Here is a 23,503-nt window from a genome sequence, read left to right on the forward strand (position 1 = left end):
GCAGCCCTATAAACCACCATATAACTGACCCTAAGGGTGACATATAAGCACAGCCCTATAAACCACCATATAACTGACCCTAAGGGTGACATATAAGCGCAGCCCTATACACCACCATATAACAGAACCTAAGGGTGACATATAAGCACAGCCCTATAAACCACCATATAACAGAACCTAAGGGTGACATATAAGCACAGCACTATACACCACCATATAACTGACCCTAAGGGTGACATATAAGCACAGCACTATACACCACCATATAACTGACCCTAAGGGTGACATATAAGCACAGCACTATACACCACCATATAACTGACCCTAAGGGTGACATATAAGCACAGCACTATACACCACCATATAACTGACCCTAAGGGTGACATATAAGCACAGCCCTGTCACCCACCATATAACTGACCCTAAGGGTGACATATAAGCACAGCCCTGTCAGTCACCATATAACTGACCCTAAGGGTGACATATAAGCACAGCCCTGTCAGTCACCATATAACTGACCCTAAGGGTGACATATAAGCACAGCCCTATAAACCACCATATAACAGACCCTAAGGGTGACATATAAGCACAGCCCTATAAACCACCATATAACAGACCCTAGGGTGACATATAAGCACAGCCCTATAAACCACCATATAACTGACCCTAAGGGTGACATATAAGCACAGCCCTGTCAGTCACCATATAACTGACCCTAAGGGTGACATATAAGCACAGCCCTGTCACCCACCATATAACTGACCCTAAGGGTGACATATAAGCACAGCCCTGTCAGTCACCATATAACTGACCCTAAGGGTGACATATAAGCACAGCCCTGTCAGTCACCATATAACTGACCCTAAGGGTGACATATAAGCACAGCCCTATAAACCACCATATAACAGACCCTAAGGGTGACATATAAGCACAGCCCTATAAACCACCATATAACAGACCCTAGGGTGACATATAAGCACAGCCCTATAAACCACCATATAACTGACCCTAAGGGTGACATATAAGCGCAGCCCTATACACCACCATATAACAGAACCTAAGGGTGACATATAAGCACAGCACTATACACCACCATATAACTGACCCTAAGGGTGACATATAAGCACAGCCCTATAAACCACCATATAACTGACCCTAAGGGTGACATATAAGCACAGCCCTATACACCACCATATAACTGACCCTAAGGGTGACATATAAGCACATCCCTGTCAGTCACCATATAACTGACCCTAAGGGTGACATATAAGCGCAGCCCTATAAACCACCATATATCAGAACCTAAGGGTGACATATAAGCACAGCCCTATAAACCACCATATAACAGACCCTAAGGGTGACATATAAGCACAGCCCTATAAACCACCATATAACAGACCCTAAGGGTGACATATAAGCGCAGCCCTATAAACCACCATATAACTGACCCTAAGGGTGACATATAAGCGCAGCCCTATACACCACCATATAACTGACCCTAAGGGTGACATATAAGCGCAGCCCTATAAACCACCATATAACTGACCCTAAGGGTGACATATAAGCACAGCCCTATAAACCACCATATAACAGACCCTAAGGGTGTCATGTAAGCACAGCCCTATAAACCACCATATAACTGACCCTAAGGGTGACATATAAGCACAGCCCTATAAATCACCATATAACAGAACCTAAGGGTGACATATAAGCACAGCCCTATACACCACCATATAACTGACCCTAAGGGTGACATATAAGCACAGCCCTATAAACCACCATATAACTGACCCTAAGGGTGACATATAAGCACAGCCCTATAAACCACCATATAACTGACCCTAAGGGTGACATATAAGCACAGCCCTGTCACCCACCATATAACTGACCCTAAGGGTGACATATAAGCACAGCCCTATAAACCACCATATAACTGACCCTAAGGGTGACATATAAGCACAGCCCTATAAACCACCATATAACTGACCCTAAGGGTGACATATAAGCACAGCCCTGTCAGTCACCATATAACTGACCCTAAGGGTGACATATAAGCACAGCCCTGTCACCCACCATATAACTGACCCTAAGGGTGACATATAAGCACAGCCCTGTCAGTCACCATATAACTGACCCTAAGGGTGACATATAAGCACAGCCCTGTCAGTCACCATATAACTGACCCTAAGGGTGACATATAAGCACAGCCCTATAAACCACCATATAACAGACCCTAAGGGTGACATATAAGCACAGCCCTATAAACCACCATATAACAGACCCTAGGGTGACATATAAGCACAGCCCTATAAACCACCATATAACTGACCCTAAGGGTGACATATAAGCACAGCCCTGTCAGTCACCATATAACTGACCCTAAGGGTGACATATAAGCACAGCCCTGTCACCCACCATATAACTGACCCTAAGGGTGACATATAAGCACAGCCCTGTCAGTCACCATATAACTGACCCTAAGGGTGACATATAAGCACAGCCCTGTCAGTCACCATATAACTGACCCTAAGGGTGACATATAAGCACAGCCCTATAAACCACCATATAACAGACCCTAAGGGTGACATATAAGCACAGCCCTATAAACCACCATATAACAGACCCTAGGGTGACATATAAGCACAGCCCTATAAACCACCATATAACTGACCCTAAGGGTGACATATAAGCGCAGCCCTATACACCACCATATAACAGAACCTAAGGGTGACATATAAGCACAGCACTATACACCACCATATAACTGACCCTAAGGGTGACATATAAGCACAGCCCTATAAACCACCATATAACTGACCCTAAGGGTGACATATAAGCACAGCCCTATAAACCATCATATAACTGACCCTAAGGGTGACATATAAGCACAGCCCTGTCAGTCACCATATAACTGACCCTAAGGGTGACATATAAGCACAGCCCTATAAACCACCATATAACAGACCCTAAGGGTGACATATAAGCACAGCCCTATAAACCACCATATAACAGAACCTAAGGGTGACATATAAGCGCAGCCCTATAAACCACCATATAACTGACCCTAAGGGTGACATATAAGCACAGCCCTATAAACCACCATATAACTGACCCTAAGGGTGACATATAAGCGCAGCCCTATACACCACCATATAACAGAACCTAAGGGTGACATATAAGCACAGCCCTATAAACCACCATATAACAGAACCTAAGGGTGACATATAAGCACAGCACTATACACCACCATATAACTGACCCTAAGGGTGACATATAAGCACAGCACTATACACCACCATATAACTGACCCTAAGGGTGACATATAAGCACAGCACTATACACCACCATATAACTGACCCTAAGGGTGACATATAAGCACAGCACTATACACCACCATATAACTGACCCTAAGGGTGACATATAAGCACAGCCCTGTCACCCACCATATAACTGACCCTAAGGGTGACATATAAGCACAGCCCTGTCAGTCACCATATAACTGACCCTAAGGGTGACATATAAGCACAGCCCTGTCAGTCACCATATAACTGACCCTAAGGGTGACATATAAGCACAGCCCTATAAACCACCATATAACAGACCCTAAGGGTGACATATAAGCACAGCCCTATAAACCACCATATAACAGACCCTAGGGTGACATATAAGCACAGCCCTATAAACCACCATATAACTGACCCTAAGGGTGACATATAAGCACAGCCCTGTCAGTCACCATATAACTGACCCTAAGGGTGACATATAAGCACAGCCCTGTCACCCACCATATAACTGACCCTAAGGGTGACATATAAGCACAGCCCTGTCAGTCACCATATAACTGACCCTAAGGGTGACATATAAGCACAGCCCTGTCAGTCACCATATAACTGACCCTAAGGGTGACATATAAGCACAGCCCTATAAACCACCATATAACAGACCCTAAGGGTGACATATAAGCACAGCCCTATAAACCACCATATAACAGACCCTAGGGTGACATATAAGCACAGCCCTATAAACCACCATATAACTGACCCTAAGGGTGACATATAAGCGCAGCCCTATACACCACCATATAACAGAACCTAAGGGTGACATATAAGCACAGCACTATACACCACCATATAACTGACCCTAAGGGTGACATATAAGCACAGCCCTATAAACCACCATATAACTGACCCTAAGGGTGACATATAAGCACAGCCCTATAAACCATCATATAACTGACCCTAAGGGTGACATATAAGCACAGCCCTGTCAGTCACCATATAACTGACCCTAAGGGTGACATATAAGCACAGCCCTATAAACCACCATATAACAGACCCTAAGGGTGACATATAAGCACAGCCCTATAAACCACCATATAACAGAACCTAAGGGTGACATATAAGCGCAGCCCTATAAACCACCATATAACTGACCCTAAGGGTGACATATAAGCACAGCCCTATAAACCACCATAAAACTGACCCTAAGGGTGACATATAAGCGCAGCCCTATACACCACCATATAACAGAACCTAAGGGTGACATATAAGCACAGCCCTATAAACCACCATATAACAGAACCTAAGGGTGACATATAAGCACAGCACTATACACCACCATATAACTGACCCTAAGGGTGACATATAAGCACAGCACTATACACCACCATATAACTGACCCTAAGGGTGACATATAAGCACAGCACTATACACCACCATATAACTGACCCTAAGGGTGACATATAAGCACAGCACTATACACCACCATATAACTGACCCTAAGGGTGACATATAAGCACAGCCCTGTCACCCACCATATAACTGACCCTAAGGGTGACATATAAGCACAGCCCTGTCAGTCACCATATAACTGACCCTAAGGGTGACATATAAGCACAGCCCTGTCAGTCACCATATAACTGACCCTAAGGGTGACATATAAGCACAGCCCTATAAACCACCATATAACAGACCCTAAGGGTGACATATAAGCACAGCCCTATAAACCACCATATAACAGACCCTAGGGTGACATATAAGCACAGCCCTATAAACCACCATATAACTGACCCTAAGGGTGACATATAAGCACAGCCCTGTCAGTCACCATATAACTGACCCTAAGGGTGACATATAAGCACAGCCCTGTCACCCACCATATAACTGACCCTAAGGGTGACATATAAGCACAGCCCTGTCAGTCACCATATAACTGACCCTAAGGGTGACATATAAGCACAGCCCTGTCAGTCACCATATAACTGACCCTAAGGGTGACATATAAGCACAGCCCTATAAACCACCATATAACAGACCCTAAGGGTGACATATAAGCACAGCCCTATAAACCACCATATAACAGACCCTAGGGTGACATATAAGCACAGCCCTATAAACCACCATATAACTGACCCTAAGGGTGACATATAAGCGCAGCCCTATACACCACCATATAACAGAACCTAAGGGTGACATATAAGCACAGCACTATACACCACCATATAACTGACCCTAAGGGTGACATATAAGCACAGCCCTATAAACCACCATATAACTGACCCTAAGGGTGACATATAAGCACAGCCCTATAAACCATCATATAACTGACCCTAAGGGTGACATATAAGCACAGCCCTGTCAGTCACCATATAACTGACCCTAAGGGTGACATATAAGCACAGCCCTATAAACCACCATATAACAGACCCTAAGGGTGACATATAAGCACAGCCCTATAAACCACCATATAACTGACCCTAAGGGTGACATATAAGCACAGCCCTATACACCACCATATAACAGAACCTAAGGGTGACATATAAGCACAGCCCTATAAACCACCATATAACAGACCCTAAGGGTGACATATAAGCACAGCCCTATAAACCACCATATAACAGAACCTAAGGGTGACATATAAGCGCAGCCCTATAAACCACCATATAACTGACCCTAAGGGTGACATATAAGCACAGCCCTATAAACCACCATATAACTGACCCTAAGGGTGACATATAAGCGCAGCCCTATACACCACCATATAACAGAACCTAAGGGTGACATATAAGCACAGCCCTATAAACCACCATATAACAGAACCTAAGGGTGACATATAAGCACAGCCCTGTCACCCACCATATAACTGACCCTAAGGGTGACCTATAAGCACAGCACTATACACCACCATATAACTGACCCTAAGGGTGACATATAAGCACAGCCCTATAAACCACCATATAACTGACCCTAAGGGTGACATATAAGCGCAGCCCTGTCCGTCACCATATAACTGACCCTAAGGGTGACATATAAGCGCAGCCCTATACACCACCATATAACTGACCCTAAGGGTGACATATAAGCGCAGCCCTATACACCACCATATAACAGAACCTAAGGGTGACATATAAGCACAGCCCTATAAACCACCATATAACAGAACCTAAGGGTGACATATAAGCACATCCCTATAAACCACAATATAACTGACCCTAAGGGTGACATATAAGCACAGCCCTGTCAGTCACCATATAACTGACCCTAAGGGTGACATATAAGCACAGCCCTGTCACCCACCATATAACAGAACCTAAGGGTGACATATAAGCACAGCCCTGTCAGTCACCATATAACTGACCCTAAGGGTGACATATAAGCACAGCCCTATAAACCACCATATAACAGACCCTAAGGGTGACATATAAGCACAGCCCTATAAACCACCATATAACAGACCCTAGGGTGACATATAAGCACAGCCCTATAAACCACCATATAACTGACCCTAAGGGTGACATATAAGCGCAGCCCTATACACCACCATATAACAGAACCTAAGGGTGACATATAAGCACAGCACTATACACCACCATATAACTGACCCTAAGGGTGACATATAAGCACAGCCCTATAAACCACCATATAACTGACCCTAAGGGTGACATATAAGCACAGCCCTATAAACCATCATATAACTGACCCTAAGGGTGACATATAAGCACAGCCCTGTCAGTCACCATATAACTGACCCTAAGGGTGACATATAAGCACAGCCCTATAAACCACCATATAACAGACCCTAAGGGTGACATATAAGCACAGCCCTATAAACCACCATATAACTGACCCTAAGGGTGACATATAAGCACAGCCCTATACACCACCATATAACAGACCCTAAGGGTGACATATAAGCGCAGCCCTATACACCACCATATAACAGAACCTAAGGGTGACATATAAGCACAGCCCTATAAACCACCATATAACAGAACCTAAGGGTGACATATAAGCGCAGCCCTATAAACCACCATATAACTGACCCTAAGGGTGACATATAAGCGCAGCCCTATAAACCACCATATAACTGACCCTAAGGGTGACATATAAGCGCAGCCCTATACACCACCATATAACAGAACCTAAGGGTGACATATAAGCACAGCCCTATAAACCACCATATAACAGAACCTAAGGGTGACATATAAGCACAGCCCTGTCACCCACCATATAACTGACCCTAAGGGTGACATATAAGCACAGCACTATACACCACCATATAACTGACCCTAAGGGTGACATATAAGCGCAGCCCTATAAACCACCATATAACTGACCCTAAGGGTGACATATAAGCGCAGCCCTGTCCGTCACCATATAACTGACCCTAAGGGTGACATATAAGCACAGCCCTATACACCACCATATAACTGACCCTAAGGGTGACATATAAGCACAATTTACTTCAGTTAATTTTTGCTGAATTTCTCAATGAGAAACGCCCAGGGGTGCTGTGGAAAAAATGCTAATGATCTAGGGTGCGGTGATTTGAAAATGTTTGGGAACCACTGGTCTAAGTAGTAGGCAGATGAATTTCAAATCAAATGTGAAAAAAAATGTAAAATAAAATTACCAACTGCACCAATGTGGCTGCCACTAAGCTGGTGATATACAGTATCATTGCTGCCCATAAGTCCTATAGCAGCGGAGGGGTTAATTAGAGTGGTGATAAAAACAAAAACAGTTAAACATCACAATTATTAGCAAGCCCTCTCACTCACCGGAGTTGTTGTACAGTCTGTGGTGTCTATGATTGCATTTATTCACTGCACTGATGGTTTATTCATCCAGCAGTGAAAAACTTAAGAGAAGTTGCCCAGTGGAGAAGTTGCCCATAGCAACCAATCAGCTCCTAGCTTTGATTTTATAAACTGTACTTGATGAATGTTACTTCAAAGCTGATTGGTTGCCATGGACAACTTCTCCACTGGTCCCCTTCTCTTAAGTTTTTCACTGCTTGATAAATAAATCCAAGTCTGTCTGCAGACTTGAAGAGGACCCCTCTCCCTTCAACCACCATACCTCCCAACATGACCCTCTCCAGGAGGGACACAATGCTCTGGTACTGGACTTCCCTGGTAATTTATGATTGGTGGAGGCTCCAGAGGCGGGGCTGTAGTACCGTCCAAAATTCAAATAGGGGAGTCACACCAACTGCCAGTGAGTGCCAGCCAGTGATGTTGGGCAGTATGTGAAATGACAGTTGGTCTGACTCCCCTATTTCAATTTTGAACTGCGCTGTAGCCCCGCCTCTTACCAGGGAAGTCCAGGACTAGAGCATTGTGTCCCTCCTGGAGAGGGTCATGTTGGGAGATATGAACCCCCAATACTCACCCTGCCCCCCTCCCCCTCCTTGGATGAGTCACTAAGTGGTCCTACCTGGCAGTGTAGGGTTCTCCCTCTTCAAGTTCTAAGCGATCTGTCATGTGTACTATTTGGTCCCAGTCCCAACTTGGTGAGGCTCCAAATTCACATGCTGAGTTCAGTTGCTCCAGCGGCGGCCAGCTTTACAAAGGGCACAATGCCTTATGGGATTTGTAGTTTATATTTTACTGCTCAGAGGCTGAGCAGTAAAACTAAGACTACAAATCCCATGCCACAGCACTTCCTTTTCTGGCCGACCGGGTACCTGACTCGTCTCAGTCCCGTCCCTAACTGCATGTAGCTGGCGCTGCCAGGTCCCAGCTGGCACCCGGAGCTTACCCCAACCTCTGCTGCCTGCAGGATAAGTAGGTGGGAAGAGCTAGGAGATGTGTGTTATGGGGGGCGATCGCCCTTATCGCCCCCCCCTGGATCCGCCACTGTGTGTATTAGGGTACTACTGTGTGGCATAATGTGAATAAGAGAACTGCTGTGTGGCATAATGTGTATAAAGGGTACTACTGCATGGCTTAATGTGAATAAGGGTACTGCTGTGTGGCATAATGTTAGTAAGGGCCCTACTGTTTGGTATAATGTGAATAAGGGGAATTACTGTGTGGCATAATTTGCAATAAGGGAACTACTGTGTGGCATAATGTGAATAAGGAAACTACTGTGTGGCATAATGTGAATAAGGAAACTACTGTGTGGCATAATGTGAATAATGGTACTACTGTGTGGCATAATGTGAATAAGGGAACTTCTGTGTGGCATAATGTGCAATAAGGGAACTACTGGGTGGTATAATGTGAATAAGGGGAATTACTGAGTGGCATAATGTGAATAATGGTACTACTGTGTGGCATAATGTGAATAAGGGAACTTCTGTGTGGCATAATGTGCAATAAGGGAACTACTGGGTGGTATAATGTGAATAAGGGAACTACTGGGTGGCATAATGTGAATAAGGGGAATTACTATGTGGCATAATGTGAATAAGGGAACTACTGGGTGGCATAATGTGAATAAGGGGAATTACTATGTGGCATAATGTGAATAAGGGTACTACTGGGTGGCATAATGTGAATAAGGGAACTACTGGGTGGCCTAATGTGAATAAGGGAACTACTGGGTGGCCTAATGTGAATAAGGGAACTACTGGGTGGCATAATGTGAATAAGGGGAATTACTATGTGGCATAATGTGAATAAGGGAACTGCTGTGTGGCATAATGTGAATAAGGGAACTACTGGGTGTTATAATGTGAATAAGGGAACTACTGGGTGGCATAATGTGAATAAGGGAACTACTGTGTGGCATAATGTGAATAAGGGGAATTACTGTGTGGCATAATGTGAATAAGGGAACTGCTGTGTGGCATAATGTGAATAAGGGAACTACTGTGTGGCATAATGTGCAATAAGGGAACTACTGTGTGGCATAATGTGAATAAGGGGAACTACTGTGTGGCATAATGTGAATAAGGGAACTGCTATGTGGCATAATGTGAATAAAGTAAATTTAGGATAATTTGCGCTATAAGTTTTAGTATCATGAAGTCTGATATGTGAAATAAATAATACTTAGAAAATAAAACAACATTTGTTGTGTACTATACAACACATAAGACTATATAAATGTACATTCAGTACAATCTAAATAATAGAAACAACCGGTTGTATTCATAAAACCATGGTATATACCTCTATACACACAATTATGTTACTCCCAAAAAGCTGTATAAACCTGAGCTGATTGTAAAGAATAAAATCACTCTTAATAGCCAAATCCCTTTTTGTAGCTTTATAAACACCCTGTCTCTAAGCAAACGAATCACCTGCAGAGTAAACAAAAAACAGCACTCACGTTTAGATGAATCCACAGGTTTATTCATAAAGGCATGTGAACAGACATACCACATAGCTATCAGTGCCCCTTCTGCCCCCAGTAGTAAGTCCCTTATATAGTGCCCCCAGTAGTGGTACCCCATTGTAGTACCCCCCCACCACCACCCACAGCAGACACACACGTAATAAAATAAGCACTTACCTGAATCCCCGCTCCTGCTCCCGCAATCTGCTCCTCCATCCGTCCTCCCGGCCTGCTCTGCATTATGGGAGAGACGTCATGACGTCTCTCCCATTACCCACTGCAGGAGCCGGAAGATGGAGCGGCTCCTGCAGTGGGCGCAGTAGCAGCCGATGAGAGTCTGACAGACTCTCATTGGTTGCTAATAAAAACAAACACACAGTTGCCGGAGCCGGCGGCTGTGTGTTTGTCATTGTGTAGCACTGACCGAACTCCTTCCGGTCATCACTACATGCGCGGTGCAGCTGTGTCACAGAGACACAGACTGCCCGCGGCCCGGCTTAGTATATGGCGCTGTGCCCCCCGGCCCAGCCCCGCCTCTGCATAGTACTAATAAGTGAACAAGAAACTAGTAACTGACAGTACATTACAGTGCAGGACAAGGACACGATTTATATACATTGCTGCAAAAGCGATTATAACACTCACAATAAGCAGCCGGGAGTTGGCGGTCACGTGTTAGGTGCCCTTATGGGGAGTAAGGAGTAGAAGAAAATGGAAAGAGAAGCACATGAGGGAAGAGGGCCCTGCTCATGAGAGCTTACATTCTAAGGGGAGGGGCAGACAGACAGGCGTGACACAGATGGGGAGGGGAAGACAGACAGGCGTGACACAGATGGGGAGGGGAAGACAGACAGGCGTGACACAGATGTCGAGGGGCAGACAGACTGGCGTGACACAGATGTCGAGGGGCAGACAGACAGGCGTGACACAGATGTCGAGGGGCAGACAGACAGGCGTGACACAGATGTCGAGGGGCAGACAGACAGGCGTGACACATATGTCGAGGGGCAGACAGACAGGCGTGACACAGAAGGGGAGGGGCAGACAGACAGGTGTGACACAGAAGGGGAGGGGCAGACAGACAGGCGTGACACAGAAGGGGAGGGGCAGACAGACAGGCGTGACACAGAAGGGGAGGGGCAGACAGAGAGGCGTGACAGAAGGGGAGGGGCAGACAGCCGTAACACAGAAGGAGAGGGGAAGACAGACAGGCGTGACACAGAAGGGGAGGGACAGACAGCCGTGACACAGAAGTAGAGGGGAAGACAGACAGCCGTGACACAGAAGGCGAGGGGCAGACAGCTGTGACACAGAAGGAGAGGGGAAGACAGACAGGCGTGACACAGAAGGGGAGGGGCAGACAGACAGGCGTGACACAGAAGGGGTAGATAGGGATGAGGGAGCATGAGGTGGGTTAGGATGAGAGCTGGAAGGCAGTGATGATGATAAATGGTTGATTTCAATGAATGACATATAATGATATTCCGTTCTAATATTCAATTCCCCAATTATATGGGGTGCTCGATCCCTGATTAGTGGCACCATATAACTGACCCTAAGGGTGACATATAAGCACAGCACTATACACCACCATATAACTGACCCTAAGGGTGACATATAAGCACAGCCCTATAAACCACCATATAACTGACCCTAAGGGTGACATATAAGCGCAGCCCTGTCCGTCACCATATAACTGACCCTAAGGGTGACATATAAGCGCAGCCCTATACACCACCATATAACTGACCCTAAGGGTGACATATAAGCGCAGCCCTATACACCACCATATAACAGAACCTAAGGGTGACATATAAGCACAGCCCTATAAACCACCATATAACAGAACCTAAGGGTGACATATAAGCACATCCCTGTCAGTCACCATATAACAGAACCTAAGGGTGACATATAAGCACATCCCTGTCAGTCACCATATAACTGACCCTAAGGGTGACATATAAGCACAGCCCTGTCACCCACCATATAACTGACCCTAAGGGTGACATATAAGCACAGCCCTATAAACCACCATATAACTGACCCTAAGGGTGACATATAAGCACAGCCCTGTCAGTCACCATATAACTGACCCTAAGGGTGACATATAAGCACAGCCCTGTCACCCACCATATAACAGAACCTAAGGGTGACATATAAGCACAGCCCTGTCAGTCACCATATAACTGACCCTAAGGGTGACATATAAGCACAGCCCTATAAACCACCATATAACAGACCCTAAGGGTGACATATAAGCACAGCCCTATAAACCACCATATAACAGACCCTAGGGTGACATATAAGCACAGCCCTATAAACCACCATATAACTGACCCTAAGGGTGACATATAAGCGCAGCCCTATACACCACCATATAACTGACCCTAAGGGTGACATATAAGCACAGCCCTATAAACCACCATATAACTGACCCTAAGGGTGACATATAAGCACAGCCCTGTCAGTCACCATATAACTGACCCTAAGGGTGACATATAAGCACAGCCCTATAAACCACCATATAACAGACCCTAAGGGTGACATATAAGCACAGCCCTATAAACCACCATATAACTGACCCTAAGGGTGACATATAAGCACAGCCCTATACACCACCATATAACAGACCCTAAGGGTGACATATAAGCGCAGCCCTATACACCACCATATAACAGAACCTAAGGGTGACATATAAGCACAGCCCTATAAACCACCATATAACAGAACCTAAGGGTGACATATAAGCGCAGCCCTATAAACCACCATATAACTGACCCTAAGGGTGACATATAAGCACAGCCCTATAAACCACCATATAACTGACCCTAAGGGTGACATATAAGCGCAGCCCTATACACCACCATATAACAGAACCTAAGGGTGACATATAAGCACAGCCCTGTCACCCACCATATAACTGACCCTAAGGGTGACATATAAGCACAGCACTATACACCACCATATAACTGACCCTAAGGGTGACATATAAGCGCAGCCCTATAAACCACCATATAACTGACCCTAAGGGTGACATATAAGCGCAGCCCTGTCCGTCACCATATAACTGACCCTAAGGGTGACATATAAGCACAGCCCTATACACCACCATATAACTGACCCTAAGGGTGACATATAAGCACAATTTACTTCAGTTAATTTTTGCTGAATTTCTCAATGAGAAACGCCCAGGGGTGCTGTGGAAAAAATGCTAATGATCTAGGGTGCGGTGATTTGAAAATGTTTGGGAACCACTGGTCTAAGTAGTAGGCAGATGAATTTCAAATCAAATGTGAAAAAAAATGTAAAATAAAATTACCAACTGCACCAATGTGGCTGCCACTAAGCTGGTGATATACAGTATCATTGCTGCCCATAAGTCCTATAGCAGCGGAGGGGTTAATTAGAGTGGTGATAAAAACAAAAACAGTTAAACATCACAATTATTAGCAAGCCCTCTCACTCACCGGAGTTGTTGTACAGTCTGTGGTGTCTATGATTGCATTTATTCACTGCACTGATGGTTTATTCATCCAGCAGTGAAAAACTTAAGAGAAGTTGCCCAGTGGAGAAGTTGCCCATAGCAACCAATCAGCTCCTAGCTTTGATTTTATAAACTGTACTTGATGAATGTTACTTCAAAGCTGATTGGTTGCCATGGACAACTTCTCCACTGGTCCCCTTCTCTTAAGTTTTTCACTGCTTGATAAATAAATCCAAGTCTGTCTGCAGACTTGAAGAGGACCCCTCTCCCTTCAACCACCATACCTCCCAACATGACCCTCTCCAGGAGGGACACAATGCTCTGGTACTGGACTTCCCTGGTAATTTATGATTGGTGGAGGCTCCAGAGGCGGGGCTGTAGTACCGTCCAAAATTCAAATAGGGGAGTCACACCAACTGCCAGTGAGTGCCAGCCAGTGATGTTGGGCAGTATGTGAAATGACAGTTGGTCTGACTCCCCTATTTCAATTTTGAACTGCGCTGTAGCCCCGCCTCTTACCAGGGAAGTCCAGGACTAGAGCATTGTGTCCCTCCTGGAGAGGGTCATGTTGGGAGATATGAACCCCCAATACTCACCCTGCCCCCCTCCCCCTCCTTGGATGAGTCACTAAGTGGTCCTACCTGGCAGTGTAGGGTTCTCCCTCTTCAAGTTCTAAGCGATCTGTCATGTGTACTATTTGGTCCCAGTCCCAACTTGGTGAGGCTCCAAATTCACATGCTGAGTTCAGTTGCTCCAGCGGCGGCCAGCTTTACAAAGGGCACAATGCCTTATGGGATTTGTAGTTTATATTTTACTGCTCAGAGGCTGAGCAGTAAAACTAAGACTACAAATCCCATGCCACAGCACTTCCTTTTCTGGCCGACCGGGTACCTGACTCGTCTCAGTCCCGTCCCTAACTGCATGTAGCTGGCGCTGCCAGGTCCCAGCTGGCACCCGGAGCTTACCCCAACCTCTGCTGCCTGCAGGATAAGTAGGTGGGAAGAGCTAGGAGATGTGTGTTATGGGGGGCGATCGCCCTTATCGCCCCCCCCTGGATCCGCCACTGTGTGTATTAGGGTACTACTGTGTGGCATAATGTGAATAAGAGAACTGCTGTGTGGCATAATGTGTATAAAGGGTACTACTGCATGGCTTAATGTGAATAAGGGTACTGCTGTGTGGCATAATGTTAGTAAGGGCCCTACTGTTTGGTATAATGTGAATAAGGGGAATTACTGTGTGGCATAATTTGCAATAAGGGAACTACTGTGTGGCATAATGTGAATAAGGAAACTACTGTGTGGCATAATGTGAATAAGGAAACTACTGTGTGGCATAATGTGAATAATGGTACTACTGTGTGGCATAATGTGAATAAGGGAACTTCTGTGTGGCATAATGTGCAATAAGGGAACTACTGGGTGGTATAATGTGAATAAGGGGAATTACTGAGTGGCATAATGTGAATAATGGTACTACTGTGTGGCATAATGTGAATAAGGGAACTTCTGTGTGGCATAATGTGCAATAAGGGAACTACTGGGTGGTATAATGTGAATAAGGGAACTACTGGGTGGCATAATGTGAATAAGGGGAATTACTATGTGGCATAATGTGAATAAGGGAACTACTGGGTGGCATAATGTGAATAAGGGGAATTACTATGTGGCATAATGTGAATAAGGGTACTACTGGGTGGCATAATGTGAATAAGGGAACTACTGGGTGGCCTAATGTGAATAAGGGAACTACTGGGTGGCCTAATGTGAATAAGGGAACTACTGGGTGGCATAATGTGAATAAGGGGAATTACTATGTGGCATAATGTGAATAAGGGAACTGCTGTGTGGCATAATGTGAATAAGGGAACTACTGGGTGTTATAATGTGAATAAGGGAACTACTGGGTGGCATAATGTGAATAAGGGAACTACTGTGTGGCATAATGTGAATAAGGGGAATTACTGTGTGGCATAATGTGAATAAGGGAACTGCTGTGTGGCATAATGTGAATAAGGGAACTACTGTGTGGCATAATGTGCAATAAGGGAACTACTGTGTGGCATAATGTGAATAAGGGGAACTACTGTGTGGCATAATGTGAATAAGGGAACTGCTATGTGGCATAATGTGAATAAAGTAAATTTAGGATAATTTGCGCTATAAGTTTTAGTATCATGAAGTCTGATATGTGAAATAAATAATACTTAGAAAATAAAACAACATTTGTTGTGTACTATACAACACATAAGACTATATAAATGTACATTCAGTACAATCTAAATAATAGAAACAACCGGTTGTATTCATAAAACCATGGTATATACCTCTATACACACAATTATGTTACTCCCAAAAAGCTGTATAAACCTGAGCTGATTGTAAAGAATAAAATCACTCTTAATAGCCAAATCCCTTTTTGTAGCTTTATAAACACCCTGTCTCTAAGCAAACGAATCACCTGCAGAGTAAACAAAAAACAGCACTCACGTTTAGATGAATCCACAGGTTTATTCATAAAGGCATGTGAACAGACATACCACATAGCTATCAGTGCCCCTTCTGCCCCCAGTAGTAAGTCCCTTATATAGTGCCCCCAGTAGTGGTACCCCCTTGTAGTACCCCCCCACCACCACCCACAGCAGACACACACGTAATAAAATAAGCACTTACCTGAATCCCCGCTCCTGCTCCCGCAATCTGCTCCTCCATCCGTCCTCCCGGCCTGCTCTGCATTATGGGAGAGACGTCATGACGTCTCTCCCATTACCCACTGCAGGAGCCGGAAGATGGAGCGGCTCCTGCAGTGGGCGCAGTAGCAGCCGATGAGAGTCTGACAGACTCTCATTGGTTGCTAATAAAAACAAACACACAGTTGCCGGAGCCGGCGGCTGTGTGTTTGTCATTGTGTAGCACTGACCGAACTCCTTCCGGTCATCACTACATGCGCGGTGCAGCTGTGTCACAGAGACACAGACTGCCCGCGGCCCGGCTTAGTATATGGCGCTGTGCCCCCCGGCCCAGCCCCGCCTCTGCATAGTACTAATAAGTGAACAAGAAACTAGTAACTGACAGTACATTACAGTGCAGGACAAGGACACGATTTATATACATTGCTGCAATAGCGATTATAACACTCACAATAAGCAGCCGGGAGTTGGCGGTCACGTGTTAGGTGCCCTTATGGGGAGTAAGGAGTAGAAGAAAATGGAAAGAGAAGCACATGAGGGAAGAGGGCCCTGCTCATGAGAGCTTACATTCTAAGGGGAGGGGCAGACAGACAGGCGTGACACAGATGGGGAGGGGAAGACAGACAGGCGTGACACAGATGGGGAGGGGAAGACAGACAGGCGTGACACAGATGTCGAGGGGCAGACAGACTGGCGTGACACAGATGTCGAGGGGCAGACAGACAGGCGTGACACAGATGTCGAGGGGCAGACAGACAGGCGTGACACAGATGTCGAGGGGCAGACAGACAGGCGTGACACATATGTCGAGGGGCAGACAGACAGGCGTGACACAGAAGGGGAGGGGCAGACAGACAGGTGTGACACAGAAGGGGAGGGGCAGACAGACAGGCGTGACACAGAAGGGGAGGGGCAGACAGACAGGCGTGACACAGAAGGGGAGGGGCAGACAGAGAGGCGTGACAGAAGGGGAGGGGCAGACAGCCGTAACACAGAAGGAGAGGGGAAGACAGACAGGCGTGACACAGAAGGGGAGGGACAGACAGCCGTGACACAGAAGGAGAGGGGAAGACAGACAGCCGTGACACAGAAGGCGAGGGGCAGACAGCTGTGACACAGAAGGAGAGGGGAAGACAGACAGGCGTGACACAGAAGGGGAGGGGCAGACAGACAGGCGTGACACAGAAGGGGTAGATAGGGATGAGGGAGCATGAGGTGGGTTAGGATGAGAGCTGGAAGGCAGTGATGATGATAAATGGTTGATTTCAATGAATGACATATAATGATATTCCGTTCTAATATTCAATTCCCCAATTATATGGGGTGCTCGATCCCTGATTAGTGGCACAGAATGAATGTCCGGACGCTTAAAGATGGTGATTCAAAGGGAGTTGTATTCACATGCCATGTTGCACGGATCTCCCCAAAAGTCAACAAATATATGGAGTTAGTAAATGTTTGTGCACAACAATGAAGTCGCGGCTTTGCTCTCACCTGCCGTCCTGCAATGTAACTACGCATTTCAATCGCGTGCGACCGTCTCTGTTAGGCCTCAAAGACCAGTGCCCGGCTGCAGCTCCCGGAGCACTTAATTAATCCACATGTAGGCCTCTATGCGCCCAGCAACTGTCCCCTGTCTCAATGGTCTCTACAAGGCAGCTGATATCCCTGTTATGCAAAAAAAAAGGCAAAGACAGCCTTAGCAGCAAATATTCCAATATGGGTCATACCCCAAATGATACTAAGTCCACTTGGTGGCAAAGCAGGTAAGTCCTCTAAGTAGTTTCGTTCCAACCTGGGAACTACTGTGTGGAAAGATGTAAATAAGGGGAATTACTGTGTGGCATAATGTACAATAAGGGGACTACTGTGTGGCATAATGTGTATAAGGGGCCCTACTGTGTGGCTTATTGTGAATAAAGGGCATTACTGTGTGGCATTGTGGGCATTACTGTGTGGAGTTATGTGGCATAATGTGAATAAGGGGTACTACTGTGTGGCTTATTGTGAATAAAGGGCATTACTGTGTGGCATTGTGGGCATTACTGTGTGGAGTTATGTGGCATAATGTGTATAAGGGGTACTACTGTGTGGTGTATTGTGAATAAAGGGCATTACTGTGTGGCATTGTGGGCATTACTATGTGGAGTTATGTGGCATAATGTGAGTAAGGGGTACTACTGTGTGGTATAATGCAAGTTGGGGCACTATTGTGGAGTGGGTTGAGTGTAATTTCAAGTGGGTACGCCCCTCGTGATGCGTAGCCACTGCTTTCTATTTGCATCACTGAAGGTAACACTAGGACCACCCATTACCAAATGTCTCGTTTCACCTATGCCTGTGACATGAAACGGTCTTCCACAACCTCACCTTTGTAGCACAGTTTGGCTGTTCCTCACCAAGATTTAAGCCTCCTACACAGCTGTTTCTGTTTCAGTTAATGATTGTGTTTCAACCTATGATCATTATCATCTGTTTGATATGATTGGTTAATCATACGCCTGACAATATTTCTATAAAATCCCTGACTTTGTGCAAGTGTACCCAGAAGAATTGATGCTGTTTTGAAGGCAAAGTGTGGTAGTACCAAATATTAATTTGATTTAGATTTCTTTTCTGTTTATTCACTTTGCATTTTGTAAATGATAAAAATAAACTATTAACACTTCTAAGCCGCACATCCACTAGGCAACTAGGGACAGACAGTACGATTACAACATCGTAATCGTGCCGTGGTTCCCCATCCCCTGCAGTGCTTACACTGAACAATTAGTCATTCATTGTAGGCACCCCCCCTCATCCCCAAACATGGCCAATCTGTCGTTATCGGTAGATTGACCGGAATGTGCGGTTGATTGATTGACGTCGGAAACAACCTGACGGAGTGCGGATCGCTGGTCGGCTCCGATTTGTAATCATGCAATCGCTCATTAATATCGCCTAGTGGATGTGCGCCATTAGGCTGCGTTCACACCTATAGATATATCGGTCCAATCGGTCTGCTGGGAAGGAAAATCTGGTAATGTATAGGCACAAACAACAACAGAAATTTGCTCCTAAACAGTGGAAAACGGACCAGATTTTCCTTCCCACGAGACAGAGGACAGATATAGTATACAGTTAGCGGTATATAGATGTGTACACAGCCTTACTGTGCAGCATTGTTCCACATTGTGTGTGTGTGTGTGTGTGTGTGTGTGTGTGTGTGTGTGTGTGTGTGTGTGTATTATATATATATTATATTATATTATATATCCCCTGTGAATCATGAGGACACTGTTCTACTCCAATTTTAACACTCGGTCGTAAAATACCATCAGCTTCTATATAAAAAAGTCTGACATACTATATTATGTACAAATATTATATACACTTTAGATATAATATCAGGATGTTTTTTGTTATGTTATTAATATAATTTCAATTTAAAATAAATGGAGATTTGTTTAATGTGCAGGTTCAGTCTCAGGGGACGATTGTGTTTAAATTGATACCTGTTGGAGATCGCACAGTCAGCAGTCACACAATGGTAAGAATAACCCCCGTCTTTCATGTTACTTTGGTGTATATGTCATATTTATCTTTATTTTGCTAATAATAATCGTCAGTAGGGTGTAGTCTGTGGAAAGATAAAGCTGTTACTATCTTGATGAAATTCCCATGTCTCATGAATGCTGTTTTGTACATAACTTACATAGAGCAAAACTATAACTATATAACCGGATATACACCATTGTCAGAATGTTTCTTATACACATTCCGTAGTCTCTAGAACAGCGGTTTTCAACCGGTGTGCCGCGGCACACTAGTGTGCCGTGGCCGGTTGTGAAGTGTGCCGCGGGGCTGTCAGAGCCACCGGGCACATTTTACTGTACTTCAGCATCCCGGGCCGCTGAGCTCCTCTGGGAGACTCAGGCGTGACCGGGTAGTGACCTGCAAAGATGCGGCGGCGTGACATCACAGGTCACGCACGCCGCATTGTCCACTGCCCTCCAGCCCGCTCTGCCAGCCAATGCCCTGCGCCAATCAGCCAGCCCGCGCTCTGTCCAGGCAGGCTCTGCAGCCTGCCTGGAAGCCCGCCCGCCCGCGATCCTGCTGCAGTGTGAGTGACAAGGGGGGAAAAAATGTGGGTTTTGTGGGGACCAGACATTTTTTTCTTCTTCGTGGGTACCAGCCATAGTTTATTTTTTCGTGGGAACCAGTCATGTCATTTTTTTTAGTGAGAACCAGCCATATATTTGCCTATTTAGTGGGGAACAATGTGTTTTGTTTTGTTTTTTGTTTCTGTGGGGCGCAATGTGGTATGGTTGTTGTGGTTTTTTTTTCTGTTAGGCCAGCCAATGGGATTGTTTTATTCTTGTGGGGGCCAATGTAGTGTGTTTTTTATTCTTGTGGGGGCCAATGGGATTGTTTTATTCTTGTGGGAACTAATGTAGTGTGTTTTTTCATAGTCCGCGCACACCGCATCGCCGGATAGTGTGCCTTGGCAATTTTAAAATCTTGTGTAGTGTGCCGCGAGTTAAAAAAGGTTGAAAATCACTGCTCTAGAACTTATCACCCACATGCCGAACTTTTCTCCTCCTCATGTAACCTCAGGGCATAGTGGTATAAGTCGGGGCAGAGTGGTATAAGTCGGGGCAGAGTGGTATAAGTCGGGGCAGAGTGGTATAAGTCGGGGCAGAGTGGTATATGTAGGGCATAGTGGTATGTGTCGGCACAGTGGTATGTGTCGGAAATAGTGGTATATGTCGGCATAGTGGTATATATCAGGCATAATGAGCACAACGGCTTGATACATGACAGCTGTTTAAACACTGTTGTTTACATATACTGTAGTTTATAACAGAAAGGACACTGGGCCTGATTCAGACCAGCTCGCAAGCGCTATGCGCTCATGAGCGGGTCGATGTTTGGCAACTGCGCATGCCGGAGCCGGCTCCAACGTGCGTATGCGCGAGACCCGGCTAGCGACGGGCACTCTGGGTCTCGCACCAAAAGGGGGTGACTGTCGATTTTGATTGACAGCTCGCCCCGTTTTGGAGGCGGGCAGGGGGGGTGGCTGGCCAAACGGAGGCGTTCCCGACGGAACGCCTGCCGTTTGGGGGCGGCCCCACTGACATCGCGAGTGATGTCAGTGGTGAGCTTCCGGCTCTATTAAGAGTCAGAAGCTCACTGGGGCTTGCGGGAACGAGACCCTACCACAATGGTCGAGACCATCGCGACAATCACCTGGCTGCTTGCAATAGCTGTGGGTGGTCACCCACAGCTATGCGAGCGGCCAGGAGGCCGCACTAAAAAATAAACCGCCCTGATTCAGAGCGAGCGCTCTTTCAGAGCGTCCGGCTCTGAATCAGGCCCACTGTTGTGTATACTATACGTTTACATATTTATTTCTGGATGTATACTCTCCTTACCCACACCACCTTTGCTTATATCTGAATCAGCTGTTTGTCAGAGCCATGGCAGATTACTTGCCTCAGCACGATCCAGCCATCCCCTGTGCCGATGCTGGGCTGCCCTTTAGAAGAGGAGAAATCCTGCAAATAGTTGACCAGACTGACTCCATGTGGTGGCAGGCCAGAAAGGCCTCAGACCTCGGCAGGTGTGCTGGCCTCATCCCCTCTAACCACCTGCTCAAGAGGTAACATTAGTGCAGTATTTACCTTATCAAGTTTAGAGTCTCCCTTAACAATACAATTAATTGCCATATAATAACATATCAACAACCCTATTGTAGTCAGCACTGTAGCCATTTCTTTTCATACTGCTAAAATCAGCTTTCTTTATGTATACAGGAAACAGCGGGAATTTTGGTGGTCTCAGCCCTTCATGTCTCATTCATGTCTTAAAGCATCACAGTGTGAGTAACGGTCAGTCCATCACTCCGTACCATCCTCCATACTGCCCTCCTTACTGTCCTCCCTACCATCCTCCCTACTGCCCTCCATACTGCCCTCCTTACTGTCCTCCCTACCATCCTCCGTACCATCCTCCCTACTGCCCTCCTTACTGTCCTCCCTACCATCCTCCCTACCATCCTCCCTACTGCCCTCCGTACTGCCCTCCCTATTGCCCTCCTTACCATCCTCCCTATTGCCCTCCTTACCGTCCTCCCTACCATCCTCCCTACCATCCTCCCTATTGCCCTCCTTACCATCCTCCTTACCATCCTCCCTATTGCCCTCCTTACCATCCTCCCTACCATCCACCCTATTGCCCTCCTTACTGTCCTCCTTACCATCCTCCCTATTGTCCTCTGTACTGTCCTCCTTATTGCCCACCTTACCGTCCTCCCTATTGCCCTATGTACTATCCTCCTTATTGCCCTCCTTACTGTCCTCCCTATTGCCTTGCTTACCGTCCTCCCTATTGCCCTCCTTACCGTCCTCCCTATTGCCCTCCTTACCGTCCTCCCTATTGCCCTCCTTACTGTACTCCTTACCAACCCTCCTTACTGTCCTCCTTACCGCCCTCCTTACTGTACTCCTTATCGCCCTCCTTACTGTACTCCTTACTGCCCTCCTAACATCCTCCCTATTGCCCTCAATACTGTCTTTCTTAATGCCCTCCTTACTGTCGCCCTTACCATTTTCTCTACTGTCCTCCCTATTGTCCTCCTTATCGTCCTCCCTACTGTCCTCCCTACCGTCCTCCTTACCATTCTCCCTACTATCCTTTCTTACCGTCCTCCCTACCACCCACCTTATTGTGATCCCTATCATCCTCCTTACCATCCTCCCTTACCGTCCTTGCTAGTGC

General features: G+C 45.9%; 1 protein-coding gene across 1 annotated transcript in view; it reads left to right on the forward strand.

Moving 5' to 3' along the window:
• Nucleotides 1–23,503, forward strand: part of MPP4 (MAGUK p55 scaffold protein 4) — a 212,495-nt gene that overhangs the window by 90,114 nt on the left and 98,878 nt on the right. Inside the window, exons 8-10 of the mRNA XM_088460721.1 lie at nt 20,202–20,273; nt 22,189–22,385; nt 22,540–22,604. Of these exons, the coding sequence (XP_088316847.1) occupies nt 20,202–20,273; nt 22,189–22,385; nt 22,540–22,604 (334 nt within the window). The remainder of the gene's footprint in view (nt 1–20,201; nt 20,274–22,188; nt 22,386–22,539; nt 22,605–23,503) is intronic.

The sequence above is a fragment of the Taudactylus pleione genome, unplaced genomic scaffold (genome assembly GCF_031769625.1).
Source record: "Taudactylus pleione unplaced genomic scaffold, aTauple2 ptg000976l, whole genome shotgun sequence".
In the NCBI taxonomy this organism is placed as follows: Eukaryota; Metazoa; Chordata; class Amphibia; order Anura; family Myobatrachidae; genus Taudactylus; species Taudactylus pleione.